We start from the raw sequence: 11876 nt of genomic DNA on the forward strand, positions 1-11876 counted from the left end.
GTCTCAGGTATCTATCTACTAACGTAGAGGGCGTCAACACTCTTCAGAGAACAGAGCCCTTTATTACATTTATAACAGAGTTTGGCCAATTCGCTGTCGACGGGCTACATACATGGCGCATAATGCTTGGTTATAGACAAGCCCAATTCAAAGATAATAAAGTATAGTATTTTTAAAAATGAAATTGGAAACTGAAATTCTGTATCATCGAATTATTCAGTGATAGTTCTCAAATGCAACTAAAACTTGAAATTGATAGTCTGGAGCATTTCGTGTATTTCATTGATGAACAGGCATAGTCCCTCTAGTAAGATTCAAGTCCTCGAAATTTGATTTTGATATCCAGGTTTTCATTCACTGCGACGTAACGGTATGTGACACCGAGGAAGCGGATGCTGCTAGGTCGGATGTATCTTGCGCAGGGCATGGAGGTGGTGAGAGAAGGCGTCGGGATGCAAGCTCGGGTTCAAGCCAACACACCATCAGCTATGGACCGTTGTCCATCTTCAGTCAAGGCAATGGCTTCGCGGCCTCTGTAAAAGGTCAGTTGACTTATTATTTTGGCGGCCATTTTGAAAAAAAAAACGGCCTAAGGCGGGTTAAGGTTCAGGATACGACCTGACTACCTCATATTGTTGTTTCAACAACTGAAACTAGAAACTAGAAGTAATACATAAAATTCCTATCACCTATGTGGCATCTTGCTCTATTATAACCGGGACTAAGAAATGACTTAAATGATCTATGATAACATACATAAATAAATCAACGAGCAAATTATAATGAATACAGATCTGACTTATAAATAAATAATCCTTAAAAGCACATATAAGTAAAGAGAAGTAATCAGTGAATTTATTATAAATGGATTAATGAATGATTATCATTAGGAGATAAAAATGGATAAGAAAATGGGAAAAAATATTAGTGAAGGTTAACTTGGCGAAAATGGAATGGAAGCGTTATTGCATGCAATCAGCTCTTTCATTTGTATTTCCTCTTCTCCCTATTCTAAAATATCCACTGTATAAGCATATTCTGTGTCTCTCTATCACTCTCTCTCATCCTCTTTTAAATAGAATCTCGGGGGATGTTCAACAAGAGGATGTTTGTGGGAGGCATCGTGGCGCTCGTTTCCATGGTGATCATCTGGGGCGTGGTTAAAGGCTGTGGCTGTAAAACCAAGGGCCCGAAGTATGAACGCGCTTACCTCATCGACGTCAACTAAAATCGGGCGATCATTTATTGGGCCATCTTCGGGTTTTAAGGGGGGGGGGGGGGTGAATTGTTCAGTGAAAAAAATATTATGTTAATGACTTGCGTTCGACTTTAGAATAGTATATTTTCTTAACAATGATACACAACAATAAAACGATAATGCTATGAAATTGTTTGTATAATTACTCCTCTGTACACATTGTCCCACAAAAAGAGAGAACAGGAAAGGGAAATGGATGAAATATGATATCACTGTCTGATTATTATGTCAAAATACACCATACAATTATATAAATGTTAACATTTTGGCTTGTTAGCTCGCAGATTTTTATTATTTTTGTTCATTCCATACGCCATTTCTATTCCCCCCAAGATATTTGGTTCATGGTCTGTACAGCTAAAGGGGGGGGGGGACCAAAACTATTATTCTCTCTTTTTAATTAATTCAGAATCCAGCTAAATTCGCTTGGAAAAAATATATTCGTTAAGAAAACAAAACCAATTATTAACTATTTACCCCCAGCTGGAATTAATCATACATTGCAAAAACTCTGGTGTTGATTTAACACCAGCCCGGAATCTATATATGTCAAAACCAGAGAAGTGTTAAACAACACCAGGTCTGTTTTGGTCGAACACCAGATATGTGTTTATACAACACCAATTTGTATCAAAACAGCATCGGTTTCATTCAAAACTGGTGTTGTTTCAATACTTCTCTGGTGTGGACATATAAAGATTCCGGGCTGGTGTTAAATCAACACCGGTGTTTTTGAAGTGTTATACTCATGCAGGGATCTGATATATTACTGATTTAAATATTTGGAAAGAATTAAAGAGACGATATTAACACAATCTTAAGGACTGCAATTATCTTATTATTCATGTATACCGGATTAATAATATGCGGGATGTTTCAGGACAATGCGAGTAAGAGGGAGGGAGGGAAAGAGAGAGAGAGAGAGAGAGACACACACACACACACACCCTCACATACAGAGGGAGAGAGAGAGAGATAGAGAAAACGTTATACGATTAGAAAATACAAATCCTTTTTGGGGCATACAAAGACGATGAACTTATGGAGAGCGGTTGTAATAAGTTTATTTGAGCAAATTTATACGTCACCTTCGGAAACTAGTAGAAACAACCCCCAGGGGGGGGGGGGGGGGAAGGGGGAGGGGCACTTACATTGACGAGTGGATACCATGCGCGACCAAAAAAAAAAAAACACGTAAAAAGATGTCTTTTTGAAGATAGGGCACGTTACGTACGTAATAAGGGTGTTAAAAACACTAAAATCTATTTTCGATAGGAAAGCTACGTGTTTAGGGTCAAATTTGCGAGGGTATAAAAAATTTAAGACTAACATGTTTTATAAAGGATGTACTTTTTGCCCCAAGAGTCAACACTGCGTGTTTAGAGTACAATTTGCGCGAGGTGTTGGGAGGTTGGGCTGTACTAAATCCAATGATATAGGTAAAACCATAGGTCCATGGTAAAACCAACGACCGACGTCGTCCGTGGCATAACAATTGAAATATCGCTGTACCTGTTTTAGGTGTTCATATTCGGGGAATGCTTGCCAAGAGTATCGTTTTGTTTCCAATACTTGTTAAGGGTGGGGTTTCACACGCCAATACTTATTAAGGGAGGGGGGGGGGGGTGCATTTTCAGAATGTGGAAAATACGTGTTTAGGGTGCTCTTCGAGACCCCATGGTCGCGCATGGTATCCACTCGTCAATGGAAGTGGCCCCCGTACCGGGAAACAAACGTGTATGTCTAGATGCCTAAATAAATCGAGATAATTGTTTAAATTCACCTGCCCCCAACAGAAGGTAATAGATTGGCGCATGGAAATATTTTCATCGTCTTGTTCGTCTTCAGAGAGCTTCCGTCACCATGGTCAAGAAACGTAAGATCTATATGCCTGTCAGCACACCTCTGAAAGTCCGTATAGGGCACACACGAGTAATCCGGACTCCCATTTACCATGTTCACTCACGTGTTAAATCACAGCTCATCAAAATAAAATCCCTACAAAGATTTCGTTTTAATTCACTACATTAACCATTATGAACAACACAACAAAACTATGTACATATGGTAGTTAAGTTAAATGGTCTGAAACAAGACTAATCATAATACAGTTGTAAAACCGGAACTGCATAGCCAATAATGACGATCGAAATAAACTACAACATTACAGCCTACCGTATTCTTCAAAGGCCCAAATTCTGAAAGTATGAACGTATTTTTTTTTAATTATTTATATTTTGATAAAAATTTGGTCCATTTTAATGAACTATTTTAATCAATAAAGTCGTTTTTTTTTTACTTACGCCTATCCAGAATGCATTGTGCGCGGATGAAATAATCATGTGTGCCCTTTACGGGTCTTCCTACAGCCACCGAGGGAGGGCGCTGTGAGGTTATGACCTGGCATGCATTAGGCAGTTATGTGTATTACGCTCTAAAACATAAAGTGCTAATTTAGCACTTAATGCCCTTGTATTGTGACTGCAATTTGAATGCTGATTTAGTCATTGAAAATTTGAACTAGAACCTCAGCACTCAAAGTGCAGTCACTATAGAGGGACATTAAGTGCTTAATTAGCACTTCATTTTTAGAGTGTATTTTCATGATGTTTACTCCACACTATGAAAGTTACTGCTACACGTAGCACACAACCTCCTAGTGCTTTTTTATTCATTCTGATAATGATGCAGTATGAAGACTACGGAACAATACAAAGGACAACGACAAAGTAATTTTGGCTTCGGAATTTACTATCATGTTGAAACCTCGAACAAGTGTAATATTGGATCATAAATGCTTCAAATTCTTTAAAACAAACACAACTACTTACATAAAGGCCTACAAGAAAGATGCACCCTTAACCAATATTTCCAAATGCTCACTTTTTTTTAATGAAACGATTAAGTCGGGGAGGGGGTCAGAAGTATTGTACACAGATAAACTAACATGACAAGAAAGTGATTTATGGGTTTGCCATGTTAGCGCGGGAGGTTCATACATGCATGATAATTATAATAATTTAAACATCTCGAAGATGGCAAATGCCGCAATATTCACAATGAATCTTTTGATATATGTTCGAGGAGCATTGCATGAAGAGTTAATTCTGTGATTTTCACAGCCTCATTTGCTCTCAACCAATCACATACAAGGAAGTCCAGTAGCTTATAACACCTGTCGGCGAAAATCACTGACAATTATCTTCATGAAATGCTCGCCTGTAAACGCTCAGAAAATTAAGTTCTTCTAGGATGTTGTCCAGTGAGAAGGGACGCAAATAATGACGAATCGAGGCAAAATGTTCTCAACTGTGTTTTACATCAGGTTGTGATAGAATATTTAAAACGTATAGGTTGCAGACCATTAAATGGTAAAAAATTGTCATAGCTACAGTATACATGCATATCTAAACATGATCATGTCGTTACGTTACTTGGAATACAAACCATAAATCTGTACACTAACCATTGCAAATGAACGTCAACAGAGAGAAGTACATATAAGTATAAAAGGTGAGATAAACACACGGTTATACGATAATTAACACTCTTTTTCCTTAATATACAACAGGATAAAGATTATTTTGTTTAAAACTTGAAAGATAATCGTCTATAAACTACGCTTACATCAAAACGATAGGTAAATTTCTTGTAACACACAATTAGTTCTCGCATTACTAACGCGGTTTAGAAAACACAATAATATTAGCAAAGGGATATATACATTAACATTGATGGGGGAAATTGTATGCTTGATAACAATCAAATGAAAACAAAAGATGAATCAAACGTGAATTGTTTTCAACATATGCTCCTTTGCACTTCTTTACATGTAAACAGTGGTGTCCAAAAGTTAGTGAATCCCACCAGGAAATGATTATCGTATTTAAAGTGTTCAAGTTCTGCCATGTTTTACATACTTAATTGTGAAATCTGGTGATAAAATATTACATCAGTACACAGCAAAAACTGTGGTGTTAACCGGTGTACATAGATGACCACACCAGATATTTTACACCGGTGTTAAATTGGTGGTGTTAGTTTTACACCTATAGGTGTTATTACAACACCTATGGTTGTTACATTTACACTCTTTGGTGTTATGTTAAATCTCTAGGGTGTTATTTTAACACCTCAGGGTGTGGTCCTCTATTAACACCGATTGGTGTCAGTTTTAACACCACAGTTTTTACAGTGTAAAGTTTAGTTTCTCTGGGCTCGCCGGTGTTGTCTACATTCAACACACAGCATGTAGGAGTACATTTTGGGATGGGTTTCACATTGCAACTTTCGAGCACAACTGTATATGCATATGTAAGATGTACTTAGAATTACATTGTAAAAAATAAGTATAGCATTTACATATATACACTCATAGTTCGTGTGATACGTTAATTACGTAATGAATATGCTTGCACCAACCCAACCAATAATCCCCCACACTTTGTCAACATTTTTTTAGGCCTATTGATAGTTCTGGTGCTTTCGTCAAAATGTAAAAAAACGACAAATATACCTATATCTATTTACACCTACATTCTTAATTCTGCAATACGTATATATGATACAAGGAGAAAAATACATGGTAATAAAATAAACGTATGCCAATATGTTTCTAAAAATATCAGAATCATTATTTATTGATACGAGTGTCTTTTGAGGGATTCCTCTTCTTCACAAAATGACGAGTAGATCCATGTTACACTTGACATCTGGTTACAAGTTGACTTTAAATTAAGCAGAGAAAATGTAGAAAAGGTTTGTAGTTCATGTAAATGTATAGTAGCGTGTGGTAGGCCTATATACCACATTTCGTCGAAGAATTAAGACCAAAATGGTAAACGTAGCTTAAAACATTGGCAACAATACCAGGATGAATACTTATATTGTAACAAACTTGTAGTATTGTATTCTTAACTCTCTGGTTATTTACAGCGGTACAAAAACACGAGGAGAAAAAAAGTACAATTCAAAACTTACAACATCAATTGTATATTTTATGACAAAATGCAAAATGAATTGCAACTATTTTGCAAGATAACAGACATGAGAAACGCATCAATTTGGCAATATTTCTTTGCACAGAGGATACTTGATTACTTACTAATATGCCTATAATGAAGATATAACGATTGAAAATATATATTCGTGGACTTACAGTATGTTAAGGAACAGCAAAATAGGTACGTTATACCTATACATTTTAAGCAACAGATACAAAAGAATATCATTATGTGCAACCAATTTCAAGATACGTAATAATTTTTACCCTGCTTACAACAGCGCCATATCTTCTTATATGTTTACTGTAAAATCCCTGCTTATCTATTTCTTAATAACACATGGTGTGAAATACGATATCGTGAAGTACAATAACAACATACGTGATAAACACAACATAGCAGATTACACAAGAAACATTGTATAAAATATTTTATATCAATTCTCTTGTGACGTATATTAAAGTAAAAATATCGAATTAAAAAAAAAAATCCCGTAACCTTAATATTACATAGTTACATACATATTGTGTGCACTCTTTTCTGTTTTGCTTATATGACTGCATCAATCCCTATGAAAGTAGAGTACAAAATACGAAATATGAAAGTGGCGAATATAATTCAATTAACGCAGTACAATAAACAGCACAATTTTTTGTCATAGTATACGGTTTCCTACACACATACTTCCCTTTCATGTATGTACGAAAAGTAGAAAACAAGTACTAACTGAATCTCGAGAATGTATTCTTATTTACCATGCACGATGTTTCTAAATTCTAAATAAAACCATTTTATCAATATCGACATATATGCCCATATTTATATATAATCCGGGCTAAATTATACATTGAATAATAATAATAATAATTATAAACAACATTTATAAAGCAGCGCTTAATATGATTTGTCTCAAAGTGAGCATAGGGTCGAGCGAAGCATACCCAAACTTAAAATTATTTCATACCACAACAAGCTGCCATAGACGAATGATTAATCTGTTACTGCCGGATACCGATGAAAGATTGTTGGCCAATTGAATTGTAGAGTGAATCCATGTTTTTTGTTATTTTAAAATTTTATGTTCGGACAAGGTGTTGATAATGGTTAGGCTTTATTATGATATCATGCCCAGCAGTTTGAGCAAAGAAATGATAGTGTTCTCTCCGCCACCATCGTGGCCGAGTGGTCTAAAGCGCATGACTAGAAATTGATATCTGCCTTTTTTGTTTATGTGATATTAAGCAAAATATCAGATTTATTGTTAACATGGTTAATTGTCGGTATTTATTTCTGGGGTGATTTGCATGATAAAATCCAAGCCTTATTCTGCATCTCCAGGAGTCTAGCACAAAGAGCCGAAATTAAGATTGATCAAAATTCGCATCACATTCGGGATGGAATTTTATTCGATCATGTCAAATTTAGGAAAATTTGTCAGATCTGACATCGTGTCAGACAAAAATGTTGACAAAACTATCCCCCGAAGAAGAGTCGGAAGGTATTTGGTATGACGTTCCTCCGAAATACTCCAAGAAGAGTTTTAACTGGAGGTCAGAACCAGCGCGACTGGAGAGGCCACCGGATTCGATTCGAACATGAACATATTTAAACAGGGGAGTTTTTCATGAAATGACTTGTCGGACAGTTACCAGAGAAACAATGCTTCTTAGCCAATCAAAATCAAGGAAAGAAGTCAGACCCGACAACTTGGACAAGAATGTTTAAACGCTTGCCAGAATGTACCTCAAATACTTTAAAAGTACTTCAACGGTACTTAGAATGTAATGAGAGTTGCGGAATGGACCCTTGTAGTATTATAATGCTGCCAAGTCTAGCATGTTCATCAGTACTTGCCGAATCACTACAGAATATGGAACCCCGGACCACACTGCTTTACTTCAGATTGCTGTCGTCCCGCAAGACCTGTTGGGAAGATATGTGGAGGAGGCCAGGAATAGTAAGAGGTAGGGAACGTATGTGAGCAATGGTGATCTGGGGGACGGGGGTCATCCATGTGCGGTTCTATGCTTCCGTTGACACGTACTCCAACTTTACGTACACAGATTTCATGTGGCAAGGAAGTTTGTCAAGCAATCGTGGAAGCATACAAGGATGGTGCCATCAGCTTCCCCATCACTCTAGAAGAATGGCCAACTGTTGAAGAAGTCTACAGAAACAGTTGGATGACACGTCCTCCGCACTAACATGCAACCAGAGCAATCCATTGCACAGAATGTTGAATGAAGTGTCTGCCTCGACAAAATGCTGTGGTTGGATCAGGAAAGTGGCCAGTAAAATTAACGTGATGCCAGGAGCCTGGAAACGACTTACGCTGCTTGAAGATGTGCAGCATGTCGCTAGAAAAAACACACCAAGGCTGGAAAGAAGGGGAGGGGCTATGAGATAATTTTCCAGACTCTATAGAGTTGCGGAATCTTCAATAAAAACGGGAGCTAGACATTCAAGGGTTTTGGGGGACTAGACTACCTCTGCCCCCGCCATGGCAGTGGTCTGTGGTGGGGTCCTTTACATTGGCTACTTTCTTTACTTCGCGGTATGTTATGATGACCAGGCGACTCACCAATCATGTCAATGGGGATTCATTTTCTGTGATTAGAATGTTTCGAGCGTTGTTTGAATATTTGGAATGCCGTTCGAACGTCGTAATGCATTTAGAAAAAAAGTGAGAATGCACTTCGAATGCTGTGCGATATATCTCTAGCTCGAATGATTTTCGAAAGTTTCGAGCATGAGCAAACCATTTGCGCTGGCCACAATAATTTACCGGAATACTCGGATTGCACTCGAATTCAGACATATTTTTAAAGTATATACTTCGAACCCCACCTCCCAGGAATGTACTTAGAATGTCCATATACATGATATAGCCGGCGTTCCGTCGCTAGTATTAATCATGATTAGCAGTATCGTGCTTTGAATCAAGAGCGTTTCTGTTGGGGGAAAGAGAGGAATATAATTTCTCGCTCTGGGAGAGAACATACCATTATGATCCCCTACACGTTATCACTAATCAATGTATTGTTATTGAACTAATTATTGAAAACAATTTAACCGCGATCACCTCGCTTTCTCGCACATTTTTTTTTGCGCTATTGACTTTCTAGGTCATACCCCTTCCTATTTCGGGCATCCGATTATCGCCAATAGAACCAACGAGAAAAAGCATGGAAAAAACCTTTGGGTTTCTGACTACTTTCATGCTCATGCTTCCCCTGCCCTTCAGCCACTCTCTTTTTTGTTGATACAATTGTTTCTTCGTTGGTCAAGGTTTTTGATGTGTGCATGACAGAAATTTCATCAAAGAATTCCTCCAGTTTGGGTCCGAAATGTGTAAGCTTAAAAAGCTCTTCCTGAAGCTCTTTAACCTGTTGCGCTGTCTTGATATTTTCACTGGCTCCGTCTGTAATAGCGCTGTCCAGTATCTCTCTCCGTTTGTTGTATTCTCTTTTGGTTGTTTCCAGATTTTGCAGCACACCTTCCTTTTGGAATCTGACTGGTTTTGCCTTTTCTTGCTTTATGCACATTTCCAGATATTCATCTACGGCATCGTTGTAGGTGATTAAAGCATTTGCCCTTAGGAAAGAGCCAAACTTGGCACCAGTTTCCATTATAATTTCTTGTTCTTCTTTCAGTTCCTTAACCTTTTTGTTGATTTCATCTACCATTGCTTGTCTCCTGGATTTTGTGTCTCGAATTTTATTAATTTGATGTTGAACCTTCGAAGATAGGAATTCCTTTTCTGTTATTACGATTTCGTAGGTCAGGTGCATATGCTGCTTGTAATTATGCTTACATTCACGGCAGTATTCGTCTGTCATGGCCCAACATTCAGCAAGTTTTGGATTACCGGTTGTTTCGATTGGGACACCCTTTAAAAGACAATGGGAATGGCATACGGTCTTGTACACTGTGTTATGCACCTTTGACCGGCCAACAGGCATGTAGGTGACGCACTCAGGGGCAGCGCAAACTGTCTTTGGATAGCCCACCTCCTCTCGTTCTATATCGTATCCTTTGAATTTGAGGTCTGCTCTCAAAGAACTAATTTCATTATCTGCAAGAGCGATTTTAGCTTTTGTTTCTCTTGCTGCATCAATATTGTGATTGATTGTATTGGCTACTTCTGCTAAGGGTTTACTCATTGCTATGATGATTCTCCTAGCTTCATTCATGCCCACAGTATCTCTCACTCTATGAGGCTTAAGTTGACATTCGACGTATTGTAGGAGACGGTGTGTTTCCTCCACCGATTTGTCCCAACTGGACGAGTAGGTGGCGATTTCTGCCTCGCCGAACGTGATACCGTTCTTAATGCAGGCAAGGAATCGGAAAGGTTCGTTATCGAAACAAAAGTATTTATCCTTCGTTGCCTGAATACCGACGTTTTTCTTTCTAAGCTCTTCATTAAGAACTGGTAGTGTATCACCTGGCTGGTAGAATGTCTGGCGAGCGTTCGTAAAGCAGAACACGATGTTGTTCTTGGCTGATTTGTGCAGTTGAACCAGCAGTTCTTGGATGCAAAATCGAAACATTACAGTGAGCCTTGCATCATTTGGTTTCAGAAGTATGTATATCGCATGTATCTGTGAGTAGGATGTAAGGTGAGACAATATACTCTTCATATTGATTTCATCCTGCTCAAAACCATCTGCATCACCTATTACTGGTGTGTCAATCAATCGCACTCATCTGTAGCCAACGGTGAAGACATAAGACCGCGGTTCTTTTGTTGCTGATTTTCCAGCTTCCTGCACCTCATTCGAATCGTCTCTCCCTATCTTAATTTGTCTTTGCTCACCATCTTGGGTTAAGGTGAACGATGATGGGATCAAAACCGGAAAGTCTTTTGAGTTCATTACTTTTTGGTTGTCGCTGATCCGACACCCCTTTCGAGCCCACAGATCGGAGTCGGGAGACGGTGACTATAGCGTGGAATGTATTCTTTATTAACATACAACAGATCCCCTAGGTGGTGTATATAAGATTAGACATCTCCATTATATAAGCCACGCCCTAAACATGGCGTCGTTTACAAAGCCACGTCAGCATGCCCATATATAAGCCGTCTAAGACATGGCTATGCCAACGCCAACGCCAACACGTATAGCGCCCACTGGCAAACGGTCTTGTCGGCTGCTATTTCAAGTGTGTCAATGGACGTATAAAGTGGGTGTTGTCCGCCGTATCACTAAAATTGACTAACACCGGTATTCGTGCATTCCTCTGACAATATAGCTCCACTTTTCAAATAAAAAACGTAATTATTAACAATTCTGTGGAACTGATCAAATATAACAGTTGCAAATCAAGGACTCTACAATTTCATTAATACTGGTCCTAATGCAATAATTTCCATTATTATATTTAATCAGAAATTATAACTCGTTACGGTTCGATTCCAATGACAATTTAATCGAATATTCAATTTAATTAATCCGCATTTAGAGCCCGGATCTAGAGTATCCTCAAAAAGGGTAGTTTGCAGCCTTTGCTAAAACGCTACAAACACCTGAGATATTGACCATAATGAAAAAAATAAAGGAAAAGGTATATTGTATAGATGACATTGGTATTGAAAACGCAGTTAATGATGT

The 11876-nt window shown here is 38.1% G+C and overlaps 1 protein-coding gene across 1 annotated transcript; it reads right to left on the reverse strand.

The window, feature by feature from the left end:
• Positions 1-9416: 9416 nt before the first annotated feature.
• On the reverse strand, positions 9417-10814 carry LOC135155559 (uncharacterized). Its single transcript, XM_064105034.1, has one exon. It carries the CDS (start codon positions 10812-10814, stop codon positions 9417-9419), a length of 1398 nt encoding a protein of 465 aa, XP_063961104.1.
• Between the last annotated feature and the right edge of the window lie 1062 nt (positions 10815-11876).

Source organism: Lytechinus pictus, chromosome 9, assembly GCF_037042905.1.
Source record: "Lytechinus pictus isolate F3 Inbred chromosome 9, Lp3.0, whole genome shotgun sequence".
Classification (NCBI taxonomy): Eukaryota; Metazoa; Echinodermata; class Echinoidea; order Temnopleuroida; family Toxopneustidae; genus Lytechinus; species Lytechinus pictus.

Coding starts and splice junctions, on each gene's coding strand:
- LOC135155559 (XM_064105034.1), bottom strand. CDS start 10,814: ATGTTTCGATTTTGCATCCAAGAACTGCTGGTTCAACTGCACAAATCA.